Source organism: Plasmodium gaboni, chromosome 7 (genome assembly GCF_001602025.1).
Source record: "Plasmodium gaboni strain SY75 chromosome 7, whole genome shotgun sequence".
Taxonomy (NCBI): Eukaryota; Apicomplexa; class Aconoidasida; order Haemosporida; family Plasmodiidae; genus Plasmodium; species Plasmodium gaboni.
Window position 1 is genome coordinate 444,281 of NC_031487.1, and position 17,500 is coordinate 461,780.

At 18.6% G+C, this 17,500-nt stretch overlaps 5 protein-coding genes and 3 non-coding genes across 8 annotated transcripts in view; 4 read left to right on the forward strand and 4 right to left on the reverse strand.

Annotated features, from left to right (window-relative positions):
* Nucleotides 1–491: 491 nt before the first annotated feature.
* Nucleotides 492–2,135, forward strand: PGSY75_0714600 (hypothetical protein; the record flags this gene model as incomplete). The annotated part of the gene is made up of 1 exon (XM_018784990.1): nucleotides 492–2,135. The coding sequence occupies one exon, from the start codon at nucleotides 492–494 to the stop codon at nucleotides 2,133–2,135; it is 1,644 nt and encodes a 547-aa protein (XP_018642491.1).
* A 704-nt stretch (nucleotides 2,136–2,839) lies between these two features.
* PGSY75_0714700 lies at nucleotides 2,840–2,911 on the forward strand. The gene has a single exon. It is a non-coding gene; the product is annotated as a tRNA-Asn (tRNA).
* A 789-nt stretch (nucleotides 2,912–3,700) lies between these two features.
* Nucleotides 3,701–3,780, forward strand: PGSY75_0714800. Its single transcript has one exon. It is a non-coding gene; the product is annotated as a tRNA-Leu (tRNA).
* Nucleotides 3,781–4,787: 1,007 nt separating this feature from the next.
* Nucleotides 4,788–4,869, reverse strand: PGSY75_0714900. Its single transcript has one exon. It is a non-coding gene; the product is annotated as a tRNA-Ser (tRNA).
* A 1,214-nt stretch (nucleotides 4,870–6,083) lies between these two features.
* On the forward strand, nucleotides 6,084–7,052 carry PGSY75_0715000 (4-nitrophenylphosphatase; the record flags this gene model as incomplete). The annotated part of the gene is made up of 1 exon (XM_018784991.1): nucleotides 6,084–7,052. One exon carries the CDS (start codon nucleotides 6,084–6,086, stop codon nucleotides 7,050–7,052), a length of 969 nt encoding a protein of 322 aa, XP_018642492.1.
* A 198-nt stretch (nucleotides 7,053–7,250) lies between these two features.
* On the reverse strand, nucleotides 7,251–7,707 carry PGSY75_0715100 (hypothetical protein; the record flags this gene model as incomplete). Its single annotated transcript, XM_018784992.1, has 2 exons — nucleotides 7,251–7,408; nucleotides 7,539–7,707. The coding sequence occupies 2 exons, from the start codon at nucleotides 7,705–7,707 to the stop codon at nucleotides 7,251–7,253; spliced, it is 327 nt and encodes a 108-aa protein (XP_018642493.1).
* An 892-nt stretch (nucleotides 7,708–8,599) lies between these two features.
* On the reverse strand, nucleotides 8,600–14,548 carry PGSY75_0715200 (hypothetical protein; the record flags this gene model as incomplete). Its single annotated transcript, XM_018784993.1, has 1 exon — nucleotides 8,600–14,548. The coding sequence occupies one exon, from the start codon at nucleotides 14,546–14,548 to the stop codon at nucleotides 8,600–8,602; it is 5,949 nt and encodes a 1,982-aa protein (XP_018642494.1).
* A 1,893-nt stretch (nucleotides 14,549–16,441) lies between these two features.
* The window catches only part of PGSY75_0715300 (putative calcium/calmodulin-dependent protein kinase), a gene marked incomplete at both ends in the record, with an annotated part of 2,066 nt that continues 1,007 nt past the window's right edge, over nucleotides 16,442–17,500 (reverse strand). The window contains 4 exons of the mRNA XM_018784994.1: nucleotides 16,442–16,469; nucleotides 16,622–16,749; nucleotides 16,928–17,029; nucleotides 17,194–17,500. The exon at nucleotides 17,194–17,500 is cut by the window's right edge and continues 1,007 nt beyond it. Of these exons, the coding sequence (XP_018642495.1) occupies nucleotides 16,442–16,469; nucleotides 16,622–16,749; nucleotides 16,928–17,029; nucleotides 17,194–17,500 (565 nt within the window). The remainder of the gene's footprint in view (nucleotides 16,470–16,621; nucleotides 16,750–16,927; nucleotides 17,030–17,193) is intronic.

Consider the following 17,500-nt stretch of genomic DNA (forward strand, 5'->3'; position numbering starts at 1 on the left):
TTTTTTTTTTCTCCTTATAAGTTAATTATAATTTAATTTTAAAATAAAATAAAAAAAAAGTATATCTCTTAGAAAAATAAAATGAAAGGAAATATACCAATTCTATGAGTACATAATTTTTAGAAGGCACATATATAAAAAAAAAAATATTTTATTGATATATAAATTTAATTGTTTATATATATATATATATATGAGCACGTTATTAAAATATTATTATATATATTTTCAATATAAACTATTGAATAATTTTTCTTTTATATAAAAAATAAAATTTCATTGTGAAAATGACCAATAATCCTTTTTAATTTTGTCATATACTTTTTAATGACAAAAAAAAAAAAAATAAAATAAAATAATTGAAAAGAAAAAGAAGATAGAAATGTTTATTGTTTAACTGAATTGTTTCAACCTCTAAAATATGTAATATATATTACATATATTTCTTATATATATTCATTTACAATATATTTAAAAAAAAAAAAAAAAATATGAGTAGTAAATCAGACAGAGAAGAAGAGAAATATAAAAGCAAAAATAAAGAAAAATATTATAAATATGGAAAAGATGACAAGAAAAGAGATATTATAAATAAAGAAAAATATAAATACCAGTATGAAGAACATAGATCAAAAAAGGATTATATAAAAAAGAAAGAGAAACATCATACAAAAGATTTTGAAAAAGAAAATATAAAAAAAAAAAAAATGTTAAAGGATAGTAGTAAAGAAGAAATAGACACGCAAGAAAGTGATATATCTAACAACTCAAAGAAAAATAATAAGGATGAATTGGTTGATATTAAACAAACGAAGGAGAATGCAATGAATAAAAATATCGTAATGAAAAAAAGAAAAAGGAAATCATCATCAATTAGTAAAGATAATCATTATAAAAATGAAGAAGGGGTAAGCAAAAAATGGAAGGTTAAAAGAAGTTGTGACGTTAAAAAGAAGAAAAAAGATAATTCGTCCAATAGTAATCAGAGTTCAAGTGAGGATATGTCAGACGTTATGAAGAACAAACGATATAGTAATAAATCTAGTGGTTCAAAATGTAGTGGTAGTTCAAAACGTAGTAGTAGTTCAAGATCTAGTAGTAGTTCCAAATCTAGTGGTAGTTCTAAATCTAGTGGTAGTTCTAAATCTAGTGGTAGTTCTAAATCTAGTGATAGTGATAGTAGTAAATCTAGTCAAAGCTATTCGTCATCTACAAAAAAAAGAAAACACAAAAAAAAATTAATGAAGAAGAAAAAGAAGAAAGGAAAAGAGGAAACAAAAATGAATATAAAAGATAAAAGTGATAATGCAAATGAAGAAATTAAAAAAAAAAAAGAGTTTGATGAACATATATATGATAGTAAAGAAATGATAAGATTAACAATAAATATATTACAAAATTATAATTTTTTGAATAATTTAAAAATACTATATAAAAAGTTAGATAATAAAAAAAAAATATCTTTAGAAAATATAAAAGATTTAAAATTAAAAAAAAAATTAAGACATTTATTACGTTCTTGGAAATTAGAAAAAAAAGATGAATATTATAAAAAACCAATAAATTTTAGAGAAAATATATATGATATATTTAATAATTTATTATATTATTTTTTATCTAAAATAGATATAAATAAATTGAGAGAAAATATTTCAAAGAGAAGAGAATTATTATCAAATAAAGAAAATAATAAATCTAATAATTCTTCAACACAACGTAAATTATCTAATATATCAGATTATTATTTAGAAAATATAAATGAGTATGTTTATGATGATGAAAATTTATTAAATGATTTAAGACAAAATAATTCTTCCAATTTATTAGAAAATTCAAATCATATACCCATAAAAAGTTTAAGAGAATTACATGAAGAAGGATTTTTTAAAAACAGTAAAGAAAATTATAAAGAATTTGTAGAAAAACATAAAGAAGTTGATTTATGGGGAAAAAATGAACAAGAACAAAAATATTTATTAAGTTCAAAAAATAAACCAAATGAAAGAAAAAGATTTGACAGAGAAACGGATTTGTGTATAAATAAATTTGTAAATAAGCAAGACTATAAAAAGTTAATAAAAAATACGAAGGACCATGTTGATGATAAATTTCATAAAACAGGAAATATGATATAAATGTATGTGTCCGTATTTATTTGTACCTTTATATATATATATTTTTTCTTTTTAACGAATATATCGTTTAATTAAATGGATTCATATTTTTAAAATGTTTATATATATAATTTTTATTATATTATTTTCCCAATAACTGTTTATATTTTTTTGTCTTCATTTTTTTTTTTTTTTTTTTTTTTGTTAAACTTTTAAATTGATTTTATTTTATACTTTAAAATATATACATATATATATATATTCAAAATAAATATATAACAACATATTATTTTATATAAAGAAAGGTCTACGAACAGGTCTTCATATTTTTATTACTTTTTTTTTGTTTTATAATATTATATTTTGACATAAAATATCTAAAGAAATAATTTTTTATTCATTTAAATTTTAATTATTATCAATTTTTTAAATAATAAAAAAAAAAAAAAAAAAATATATATATATATATATATATATATATATACAATAATTATGTAAAATATAATTATAAGTATTATATAATAATACAGTATAAATTAAAGTACAAAATATTTATACTTAAGAGAATGTATAAGAATTTTATAGTAAGAACTTAAAAAATCTTATATTAAAGAAAACATATATAATAATATATATATAATATATGTATAATTTTATTTATGTATATAATTATTTTTGTTCTTTTTAATTTTATTATTACTTTTACTAAAACGTTAAATTTTGAATCCGAGATAGTATAGTGGCAAGTATTTCCGCCTGTCACGCGGAAGACCCGGGTTCAATTCCCGGTCTCGGAGATTTTTTTTTCTTTTTTTTTTATATTCCTTACCAAAATTTTATTCTTTAAAAATATATATATATATATATATATTTATATATAAATTTTTTTTCTTTTTTTTTTTAAATGAATAGTTTCATATTAATAATAATATATAAAAAATAAAAAAAATTTGAATCTATGTATTAAATATATTTTATAAGATAATAAAATTAACCTTTCAAATAAAAATAAATAACATGCTGCCTATTAAATAATAAAGTCATATAATATTATATTTACTATATATATTCATTTCTGCATTCTTTTCGACAATTAAATATACTTAAATACATTATTTGAACATTTTATGATTGAAATATAAAAGATGATAAAAATGAATTTTTATGTTGACAATGTTATTCTTAAGAATTTGAAGGAGATTACATATAATATATAAATATTATATTAAGTTTTTTAAAGATTGTTAATTTTTTATAAATACTTAATAAAATAATTATTATATATATATATATATATATATATATAATTTTATATAAATTGTTATAAGGAACAATACAATTTAAATGAAATATTTCATATATACAATTAGATGATGTTCATAAGAATTAAATGTAATAATATTATATTATCATTTATCTTTTAATTTTTATATCTAATTATTTTATAAATCTTAAAAGAAGAATATAATTTTCATACAAAAGATTTACCGTTTTGTTTGTTTTTTTAAAAAAAAAAGAAGGAAAAAGGGAAAAATACATATAAATTTTTTTATAATATTAATAAAAAATTCATAAAGTTATTATGTGACAGAATGGCCGAGTGGTCTAAGGCGCAACGTTAAGGCCGTTGTCCGAAAGGGCGTGGGTTCGAACCCCACTTCTGTCAACTTTTTTTCTTTTGAGAAAAAATATATATATTATATATATTATATTAATAAATAAAGTTGAAAATGTATTAAAAAAAAAATTAACCTTTTTTTGTTCTTTTATTTTTATAATATAAAAATATTTAAAATGTTTATATATTTCCTTCTACTTATAAATAAGTTTATTATATGACTTTTAATAGTAATTGGAGGTATATGTGTATTTTAAGGGTTTTTTTTTTTTTTTTTTTTTTTTGTTCTTATATATTAGTTATATTTATTTATATACAAAAGGAAAAGTTCGCTTATATAACATAAGAGGTATAATTATTATAATATTATTTAATTTGCAAGAGGGGAAAAAGGAAAATATATACATATATATAAGTAGGTATATTTTACTTTTGTACTTTAACACGAATATTTGGGCATTTAGTTATTATAAGGAGTATATATAATATAAAAAGGAAATAAGACGGAAAATAATATATACTAAATGTATATATATATATATATATATATATATATATATATAATATATATATATTTTTTATGTAATAACCTAATTAAGCAGTTCAGGATGTAAAATACATAATTATAAATATGAATATATAATTTTGTGCGATATTTATAAACATACCAAAATGATTAATCCATATAAATTACAAAATGGTTATTCATATCATAAGGTTATAAATGATAAATAATGAAGGGATATAAAAACTACTGAAGAAAAAAAAAAAAAAAATTAAAATATATAAATTATATTAAGATTTTTATATATGTAATTTTTATGTAAATTTTTTTTCCTTTTTGGAAAGTTTATATATATATATATATATTATCAACCTAAAATATACATATCAAATATATTCATTTATATATTATTTTTTATATTTATATTATATATATATATAATTATAATTTTTTATTAATTTTTGTTTTTATATCACATTACATAATATATTAATATTTTATACAATTTAATATTATATATATATATTATATATGTCTCAAAAATTTTTTTCGACAACGGCAGGAATCGAACCTGCGCGGGCAGAACCCATTGGATTAGCAGTCCAACCCCTTAACCACTCGGGCACGTTATCTTACCCTTAACTATATAAAAGGCTAAATATTATAAAAATAAGAATATAATATTTCATAATATATTATATATACATAATATATATATATATATATTTTTTTTTTTTTTTCTTTTTTTTTTTTTTGATATGTATATTATTTTATTTTTTAAACATTTCTAAGTAAAAAAAAAAAAAAATTTTTATTTTTATATTATTCCAATAATGTACTTTTTTTTTTTTTAAAAAATTATAGAATATAATAAATTCCTTATTAAAAACTAAAAAGAAAAAAAAATGGTTGATACATTATTTTAAAAGATACATATATTGACATTTAAATTTATAATTAAATATATGTTATAGGTATATAATATAAAAAATATTTTAAAAAGTTGTTTATTACATTAGTAAAATTAAGAATAAAATATATATATATATATGTTATATTATATGTATGTATGTTAAGTGAAAAGTGTATAAGTTATATCATTTTAAAATGAGAATTTTCAATAAAGAAAATATTTATTTTTTCTTATGCCAGTATACATATATAAATTTTTATTAGGTTATGCATAATATTTATTAAGTATAGTAACTTTTCTGATGTTATTATTATGTATGAAAATTATAAGTTCATTTCTTAACTTTTATATTTCGTCTCATTATAATATATTTCAAAACCAAATATTTTTTTGTGTAAAATTAGGTTAAATACTTTTTATATTATTTACATTATATATTTGTTAGTGGCTAATTTTTTTTATTTGATTTGCTAACTGGGAGGAATAATATATAAATATTATATATATATATATAATATAAAAAATGAATGTTATATATATAGCTGCAAAAAATCTGAATATTTACAGTAAACTTTATTTCCTTTAGTTGTAATATATATATATATATATATATATATATATACAATAGTATAATAATTTTCATAAAAAAAAAAAAATTAAATGTTACCATTTTGTAAATATATATATATATATATATATATATATAATCTATAAGATGAATGAATGTGTGAAATAAAAATAAGTAAATAAATAAATATATACAAATATTTTTATATTTATTTATATTTTTTATTCAATTTGTTGTTATATTAATACAATACATATATTTATTATTTATATATATATTACTATTTAGATAACCCTTTTATAAATATTTACAATTAATTGTAACAGTACATACATATTTATATACAATATTTTTAATGAGTAAATATGGCTTTAATTTATTCCAGTGATAAAAAAGATGATGATATTATTAACATTGAAAAGGAATATGAGAATTTTTTGAAAGAATGGAACTTAAAGAAGATGATAAATAGTAAAGACTTGTGTTTAGAATTTGATGTTTTTTTTTTTGATTGTGATGGAGTTTTATGGCATGGAAATGAATTAATAAAAGGTTCTATTGAAGTAATAAATTATTTATTGAATGAAGGAAAAAAAGTATATTTTATTACTAATAATTCTACAAAATCACGAGCTAGCTTTTTAGAAAAATTTCACAAGTTAGGTTTTACAAATGTAAAAAGAGAACATATTATATGTACAGCATATGCTGTTACAAAATATTTATACGATAAAGAAGAATATAGATTAAGAAAAAAAAAAATTTATGTTATTGGAGAAAAAGGAATATGTGATGAATTAGATGCATCTAATCTTGATTGGTTAGGAGGTTCTAATGATAATGATAAAAAAATTATTTTAAAAGATGATTTAGAAATTATTGTAGATAAAAATATAGGAGCAGTAGTTGTAGGTATTGATTTTAATATTAATTATTATAAAATTCAATATGCTCAATTATGTATTAACGAATTAAATGCTGAATTTATAGCTACGAATAAAGATGCTACAGGTAATTTTACATCTAAACAAAAATGGGCAGGTACCGGTGCAGTTGTATCAAGTATTGAAGCCGTGTCTTTAAAAAAACCTTTAATTGTAGGTAAACCTAACGTATATATGATAGAAAATGTTTTAAAAGATTTGAATATTCATCATTCTAAAGTTGTTATGGTTGGAGATAGATTAGAAACAGATATACATTTTGCAAAGAATTGTAATATTAAATCAATACTTGTTTCGACAGGTGTAACCAATGCAAATATTTATTTAAACCATAATAGTCTTAACATTCACCCTGATTATTTTATGAAATCCATATCGGAATTATTATAAATAAAAAATGGATATATAAATATATATATATTATAAACTTTATGTATTGTTAATGGTTATTTTTTTTTTTTTTTTTTTTTTTTTTTTTTTTTTTTATCATGTTATACCTTTTGTAGCTTTGATTTTTATGTTTATGTATTAAAAAAAAAATTAATTAATTAATAAATAAACTATTATAAAAACAATACAATTTTGTTATTATATTTGTGTACTCTCAGCATTTGTAGATGCTATCATTTTTTCTTCTTCAATTAATTTTTTTAAGGTATCATTTAATTCATTAAGAGAATTCGTTAGCCTCATATTTTCATTCCTCAAAAATTCATTTTCTTCTTTTAATTCTTTCATGGGTAAATCTAAGAAGGAAGAAAAAAATAAAATAAAAAATAAAAAATTAAACCAAATAATTATAAATATATATATGTATACATATATATATATATATATATATATATATATTTTATGTGTGTACATATTTGTGCTTACCATCTTCGCTACACATATTATCACGAATGAACTGTATGGCATTGGGAGGCCTTTCCTTTTGGTCATATAATTTTAAAAGAATATTGCTTATTGTATTTATGACATTATGTTCTTCCAGATATATGATAAAATTGTCTTTTTCATTATTCTCTGTATGTTGCGAGTTCATATTAAAGATACTTAATATAAATAATTTTTTATGTATAAAAAATGTTATATGCTAAAAAAGGACAAAGCTTAAAGGAATAAATATGTATAAATATATGGTCTATTCAATAATAGATACGCATATATATATAAAATATTGTTACCTTTGAGCTTATTGTTATTAATTGAGCACGCTTATAGATGGATGATATAACTTAATGTATACATAATATAAAATATTTTTTTATATTTACGTATTAATTTTAATTTCTCATAATTTTACACAATATATATATATATATTGTGTAATATATGAAAATACTCACATTTTATTTATAGCATATAAATATACAATTAGGTATAAGAAAATAAATAATTTAGACAATTTTTTTTTCTTTTTTAGTTTTTTTGTTTTTTTCTTATGCACAAAAAACAAAAAAAAAAAAAAATTCAACAAGTCTTTAATTTTTGCACAATAAAATAAATAAAATAAAAATAAGAAAGTTAGAAAATAATTTTGAAGAGAATAAAAATATTTTAGAGTATTAACATTGGAAATAAATGACAAATAAAGAAATATAAAAAAAATATATATATATATATATATATTGTGGAAACAAAATTGCTATATATAAATTGTACCCTTTTTAAACTTCCCCATTTTATTTCTTAATATATATATATATATATATATATTTTTTTTATTATTTTTTTTTTTTTTTTGCTTACCATATATATACATTTTTGTGTGTATAAAATTTATATGAAGAAAAAAAAAAAAAAAAAATGAAAATGAAAATGAAAATGAAAATGAAATATATTTTGACCCTTTATAAAATGTCTCATATGTTAACAATTAAATATATATATATATATGTGTGTGTTAATTATATATATTTTTTTCCTTTGTTCCTTTATGAATCTTTTATTGTGTGAACTGGTTGCCAGCAGGATCCTAATTTTTCATCCTGCTGATCTTGATTTTCAGTATCTGATTTAAGAAGTTTAAATCTAGAAGATCTTCTTATGACAACTTCTGATAAGAGATTAAGTACACGTTCTATATTTTGTTCATCTACTTTAATAGGTTTAATATTCATATAAAATGCAGCTGTTATATTACTAATAATTAAATGATTTAAATCTAATGATTTAATTATAAATTTAATATTTTGTGAAGCGATCATTCCTTTTATATAATGAAATGTAACTAGTATCCATTCACGTAATGGATATTCATTTATAATATTTAAATTGAATGACTCTAATATTAAGAAGGCACCTATGAAATCCATTGTTGACATATTATATATTTCTTTTAATTTTAATATATAATTTAATAAATCATTAAATGTTTCTTTACCATCTTTTTTCTGAATATTTTGTAATAAATAATTTACAAATCCTGATGCACATTTATTTTCATCAAGTTCATTACATTTTTGATGTAATATTTCTAAGTTCTCTTTCTTTTTTAAAAGACTATGTTTTTTTGAAAGCTTTAATTCCATTGCTGGTGTTTCTGATACCTTCTTCTTTTCAAACATATTTACATTTTTTAATTGCGTATTTTTATTTTGTATATTTCTAGGGTTTTCATTTATATCAGTACTATCATTTAATGAAACCACTTCAACAGAATTGCTTTTTTCAAATGCATTTTTTTCAATGGACTTATTATTTTGTTCACTGGCAGTTGATTCGTTTATAATAGATTCGTTATCAGTTGCCCTGTTAATATTTGCTCTAGTATTATATGATATAGTATTATTTGATATAATATTATTTGATATAATATTATTTGATATAATATTATTTGATATAATATTATTTGATATAATATTATTTGATGTAATATTATTTGATTTATTATTATTTGATTTATTATTATTTGATATATTATTATTTGATTTATTATTATTTGATTTATTATTATTTGACTTATTATTATTTGATTTATTATTATTTGACCTATTATTATTTGGCCTATTATTATTTGATTTATTATTATTTGGCCTATTATTATTTGACCTATTATTATTTGATCTATTATTATTTGATCTATTATTATTTGATCTATTATTTTTTTTTTCAATTTCTTTATTCTTTGTTTCATTTTTTACCTTTTTATCATGCAATCTAACACTTCTTCTAACATTTTGAGTCTCTGGATTATTTTCTTCTTCTTCTTCTTCTCCTTTAGAATATAACAAGGTACCATTCTTCTTTTCTTCTTTCAATGAATTAACTGAACCATTTTTATCTTCATTTTCATTTGTTGAAATAAATACTACTTCATCATTCAATCTATTAACTGTGTTATTATAATAAATTGAATTGTCATTTTGCTCATTTCCTGTTTCCTTTTCTAAGGTATGTGTACTCTTCTTTTGACTGTTAGATCGTGTTAATGGACGTCCTATTTTGTCGTCAGTACTTGTATTATTATTCAAGTTTCTATTTTGAATGACATTTCTATTAATTTCTTGTGTATTAATCTGATCTAATTTATCTGAATTATGTCCATGAATTGTTTGTATTTTTTTATCATTCATATAATTATTATTAGAAATTTCGTTTCCTTTTTTTGTTTCATATTGTGTTTTGGACGTATGATTATATGTAGATATAATATCTTTATCTTGTTTATTTTGATGATAATCATTAATCATTTCTTGATTCATTTCATTTTGTTCATTGTTCATGTGATAAATATTTTCTCTAGAATTTCTTTTAATATCTAAACATCCATATTTCGTTCTTGATATATTCTTATCATTTTTGTTTTCTTCATTCTGTATGATATTAGGTAATTTTGTTAAATTACATTTTAGGTTGGTTTTTTTATTATTATGATTTAAATGGTTGTTATTTCCTTTGTCTGTAGAAATATCTGTATCATTATCATCGTCTATTAAAATATAGGTATCCATATCTTCTTGAATTGCATTTACGTGTTGTTTTTGAAGATGATAATTTGAATAATCATTGATATTGTGATTATTGTGATTATTGTGATTATTGTGACTATTGTGATTATTATGACTATTGATATGATTATCATTGTTATTATTATTGTTGTTTTTATTACTAGCATTGCTATTCCTTCTTCTATACTTCATATCATTAACAATTTCAGACTTATCATATATCCCATCATAACATTTCTCATTATCTACCTTTTTTATTAGGTCACTTTTTTTATTTATATCTTTGCTTTCTTCATAATCTTTAGCTACTACATTACATCTGTTTATACATTGTTTACAATTATGACGTGTTTTGTTTGTCATATTAACCACATAATTATTATTATTATTATTATTATTATTATTGTTGTGTTGACATGTGCTTACATTTTTATCAACATTATTCATTTTTATAAATGAATTTACATTTGAATTTTGATCATCACTTAAATTATTTGAAATACGTAAATTATTAATCATATGTGGATTGGAACCTTTATATAATAACTTTTGTATTTTTGACAAATTTTGTAATGCATGTTCTTCATTTTCTATATTCTTAAAGACTTTGGAATTTTTATCAATATCTGAAGGAATATTCGTCATATTGTTATTATTAATAAGATTGTTCAATAAGTTATTAATCAAATGGTTGTTTGTATTATTTATTAAATGATTGTTTGTATTGTTTATTAAATGGTTGTTTGTATTATTTATTAAATGGTTGTTTGTATTATTTATTAAATGGTTGTTTGTATTATTTATTAAATGTTTTTTTGTATTATTCATCAAATGGCTAGTTCCATTATTTATCAATTGGCTAACTGAATTATTCATATTATTATTTGATACATTATTGTTCATAAAATTTGTGGGTGCATTATTCATATTATTATTTGATACATTATTCAATATACTATTTACTACATTATTCATATTAATATTTGTTATATTATTCATATTAACATTCGTTTTGTTAGCAATAAATGTATTCACTTTATTATTAGGGAAGTGTATATTGTTGTTGGTATTATTAATAGAATGGATAATATTTAAATTATTATTATGTTCATTATTTTCATTTTCAGATTCAATTGATTCGTTTATTTTGAACATGCAATTATCTTGATTTCCTATTTTTTTTATTTTATGATTATGTTTTTCTCTTAATATTTTGTTATGTTCTTGAATTAATTTTTGTAACGATGATAAGGATACATCCCTCATAGATTTTAAATTTTTATCCATAATTTTATAATTATTACTATTATTATTGTTGCTAATGTCATCTGTTAGTTTCATATCAAAAGGAATATTTCCTTTATTCCTTCTATTATCATTTAAATTCAGGTCTTCGTTAATATTATTGGGATAGTAATATTTTTTTGCACTATTAAAATTTATATTATTATTATTATAATAATTATTATTATTATTGTTGTTGTTGTTGGTGGTGGTTGTGGTGGTCAATTTATTCTTACTATTCAAATTAAAACTAGTTATATTTTTTATATTACCAACATTATTCTTTCTTTCATTATTACTTTTATCTTTGTCATTGTTATTATTCATATGAACATGGACGTTTACATTCTCCATATTTCTTGATTGATTATATTCTCTCATATTATTCTTAATATTTACCTCACATTGTTTCAAATGAGTATCATTAACTCCAATTTTATTTTCTTTATTATTATATATATCATTTATATTTTTACAATTAAAACTTTTGTTTACCAACTCTTGTAAGATGTCATTCCTTATTTTATTTTTATAAGATAAAAAGTTACTTTCATCACATCCTTCTGTATGTTTTATGTTTTTCTGATTACTTATGTGTATTGAATCTTTTGAAATATTAATATGTTGACCTTCTTTTAAAGCTACATTTTTATTATTTTCTATGGATGTATTATTCATAACTTTGTTGTTATTATTGTTACTGTGCTTATTTACATTTTTTTTTTCTTGTTGATCATTATTTTTGGTGTTACTTGGTTTTATATCATTATATTTATTTGCATTATTATCATTTTCATTATTAGAAGGAATAGAATGATTTGATAATATTAATTTATCAAAATTTTGTAAATCTCCAATATTTGTTTTATTTGATTCAAATTCTTCTCTATATTCTTCATAATCATTAACATAATATACATTTCCTTTAGATGTGTCATCATAAAGGCTTCTTCTTTTCTTTTCATCATAATATTCCATAATAAGTTTTTGTAGGAATGTATCTGTTTGTTCATGTCTTATCTTTTTTATATATTCATCATCTATAGGAATACATAATTTATTATTTAATAAATAACCGCTATTTGTTTTGTTTTTTTCCTCATTTCCTGATATATAATTATTATTAGATGATTCATCATTATTACTATTATTATTATTATTATCATCAATTTTTTCACCTTCTTTTTCACCTACTCTTTTGTTTTTATTTTCACACTCTGCTTTATTTTTACTATCACACTCTTCTTTATTTTTATTTTTATTATCTCCTTTATTTTTATTTTCATTATCTCCTTTATTTTTATTTTCATTATCTCCTTTATTTTTATTTTCACTTATTTTTTCTTTTTCACTTTCTCTTTTTGGTTTCTTCATATTTTCTTCTTCACTAGGCTCTGATAATTTAAGGGTTGTTTTTTTAATGTTGATATTATTAACTGAACAACTTAATTTACTTTTCAATGAATCATCATTATTGTATATATCTTTTTCAACACGGTTAATGGGCACACATGATATATTTGTTGGCATTTGTTTAAGTATCGTTCTAGGTCTTTGTTCATGTGGTGCATCCTGAGGTTTCTTAATATTATCAATTTTTTGATTTAAAATATATGAATTATCTTTTTCATTAGAAATATCTCTAATAATAATATTTTGTTTGGCTTCCACATGAATACTATCTTGTTTGACATCCTTATCAATAATATCTGCTTTTATATCCTCCTTAATAATATCTGCTTTTATATCCTCCTTAATAATATCTTCCTTTACTAGATTATTATTAATTTCCTCTTTTTCATTCCCCCTAATTAAAACAGATTTTTCTTCATTTTTAATGGTGCATTTATTTTTATAAACATTCGAAGGATGTAAGTTATCTTTCCTATTTTCATCTTCAGATTTATTTTCTTTTACATGCATAATATTATAATTCTTTTCAATTGTTGACATATTATTATCTGAATAACTGTCATGTTTTTTTTTCATATTTTGTTTTACCATAATATTTTTGCCATCTTTTTGTTTACTATGCATATTATCATTAATCATATAATTATAATAATTCTTATTATGTTTATTTCTTTGGTCATGTCGTGCATTCATTGGATTATGTAGGTTGTTATTATTTTTATATTGTGTATTTTGTTTATGATATGTATTATTATTATATATATTATTATTATATATATTATTATTATTATTATATATATTATTATTCTTATTCTTATTATTATTATGTGATAAATTTCTTTCTACATTTAAATTTGAGGAATTAATATTATTATAATCTTTTTCATGAGCATCATAAAAATAATTATCGATTTGTTCTTGAATCATTTTGTATTTAAATTCTTTTAATTTTTCATCTAAATGTTTATCCATTTTTTCATAGGTATTTAAAACTTTACAATTGTCTTCATCATATATATCATTTTCATTATGATTCATGAAATATGGTAATACATATTTATTATAATAATTATATATATTATTATCTCCTTGAATATTTAAATTATATGCATTACTAATCTTTTTATAATCATTGATAATATCTTTTATGATTTGTTTTCTTCTTTCTGATATTAAAGAAATTGTATTATTTTCTTTTAAAAGGTTTTCTAAATAATTTGAGTCATATTTTGTCATATCAGTAGGTAAATTATATCCATCATGTGTATCATATGTTTTATATGAATCATATGTTTTATGTGTATCATGTGTTTTATATGTTTCATATTCACCTTCTTTTATTATAATTTTATTTTCTTCTTTATTATTACTGCATTCACTATTTATATGTCTCTTTTTACATTTTAAACAATCAGACGAATCACCCTCAACTTCTGAAATATTTCTCTTGTTATTGTTTCTATTAGTTCCCCTTCCATTCCTAAAAAATCGACCATTATAACAGTAGGAATAAAGATAACAACAAAGCACAAAAAAAAAAAAAAAAAAAAAAAAAAAAAAAAAAAAAAACTTCTCACAAAAAAGAAAAAAAAAAAAAAAAAATAAAACTTCTCACAAAATAGAAAAAAAAAAAAAATTAAATATAAAAAAAAAATTTATATATAGTAACCCAAATAAAATATATGAAAATATTCTTGATGAAATAAATATATAACTATATAACTATATATTAATTTGTTAAATAAAAAAAATAAAAAAAACTTAATTAATATTCACTTTTTTTTTTATTCTTTTTTTTTTTTTTTTCACGTTATTTTATTTTATTTTATTTTATATTATTTTATATTATATTATTACACATTTTTTTTTTTTTAAATGATATATAATATAATATTAGAAATATATATTATATATATAATATATATAATAATATACATTATATATATATAATATATTATTATGTAAATATTTAAAAGAATACTAAACCAAACATAATATAACAATGTTATGTGTAATATATATATATATTATAATAATATGATATATATAATATATATATATATATATATGTCTATATGTAATTAGATTTTTTTTTAATTTGTTTTTTTTTTGCTCCACTTTGTTTCTAAAATAACATGTAATTATATTTTTTTTGAACAGAAAAATATATTTTATAAATAAAAAATTTTTATTTTGATGGTTCTCTTTTTAGTAAGTGTATGAATAATTGAAGAAATATATACACTTTTAAAGAAATTATATATATAATATATATATATATATATATATACATATAATATTATAATATATATAATATTTATGTATAATTTCTTTCATTTTTTTAATTTATCTTAATACTGACATGCATTTATAAGCATATATTATATGAGGGTTTTTTTTTTTTTTTTTTTTTAATTTTTGCTATTTTAAACTTATAAAAATAAAATATATAATATAAATATATTACTATATAATATCATAATTGTATGTACACACATATATATAATATATACATATATATATATATATATATATATATATATATATATATATAATAAATAAGTATATAAACATCTTTACATAATAATTTTAATTTATATTTTAAAGATAATAAATCAAAAAGGATTCATACATATATTATATATATATTATATATATTACCCACAAGAAGATTTTTTATTTTTATCTATAATTTTATTTTTGTTGGGTTCTTTTTTTTTAAGGATTATAAAAAATATATCCTCAAAAAAATATACATACATAAAAAAGTGTATAAATATATGTAAATAAATTTTAATTATAAATCCAAAGAGATAATAAACATGAAATAAAGCATAAGGTGGAGCATTAATTATTTCATACATATATATATATATATATATATACATATACATATTTATTTATTTATTATGTTAAATATTCATTTTCTCAATAAAGGAGAGAAACACATTAAATAAAAAAAAAAAAAAATGAAAGAATAAATAAATAAATAAATTCCACACATACATACATACATATATATATATATATATATATGGTGTATAGAAAAAATTATGAAAAATCTGGAAGGTCCTTATTTATTCCTTCTGTTATAAAAAAAATCCTTTGTGTAATTTCCAATATAATATGCTATGAGTTCATGAAATAATCTTTTACCCTATTATAAATAATATAATGAAAAACAAAAAAATATAAAATATATTAAAAGATTATATATATTAATTGTACGTTTTATCAAAATGAAAATAAATAAATAAATAAATAAATAAATAAATAAATATATATATATATATATTATATATTTGTTACCATGGATGTTCTATGGCCTCAATTACATTTAATCTTTTTTCTGGATTTATTTGTAATAAGCACTGAATAAAATCTTTCGCTTCTGATGATATGTTAAACCAATATCTTTCATGAAAAGTTACTTTTTCCTAAAAAAAAAAAAAAAAATATATATATATATATATATATGTATATATATATATATATATATATATATATATAAACATATATACACACATATATATATATTGGTGTACTCATTGGAATATATATTAAGCATGATAAAGCATATGTTGCTTATGTTCAAATTATATATTTATTTTTTACCTGAAAATTTGAACAAGGGTAAAAGGGCCTATATCCTCCTAAAAGTATAAAAGTGACGATGCCCAAAGCCCACATATCAATTTTATTATTAAAATTACATTCCTACAAATATGTAAGATAAAAAAGAAAAGATGATGAATATATCTTCACATGACTTTTTTTTTACACATCATTAGTTGTATAAAAAATAGGGTAATACAAGTAAATATTATATATATATATATATTTATTTTTTTTTTCCCCTTTATTTTAATATTTATTTTTACATGAAACAATTCGGGTGCTATAAATCCATAACTTCCTTTTATTCCTCTATATGGAAAAAATTCATTGAATCCACATTTAACAGATAAACCAAAGTCACATATTTTGACAATGCTATTAAATACATGATTTGGTTGGCTTGTATTATTGTCATTATTATTATTATTATTATTATTATTGAATAGTTTTTTAAAATTTAATTTTTTCATATTAAGATGTTTTAATGCATCGTCATATAATAAGAAATTATTTTGTATACAAATGGATTGATCAAAATTGAATAATAATAAATTTTGTGGTTTAATATCA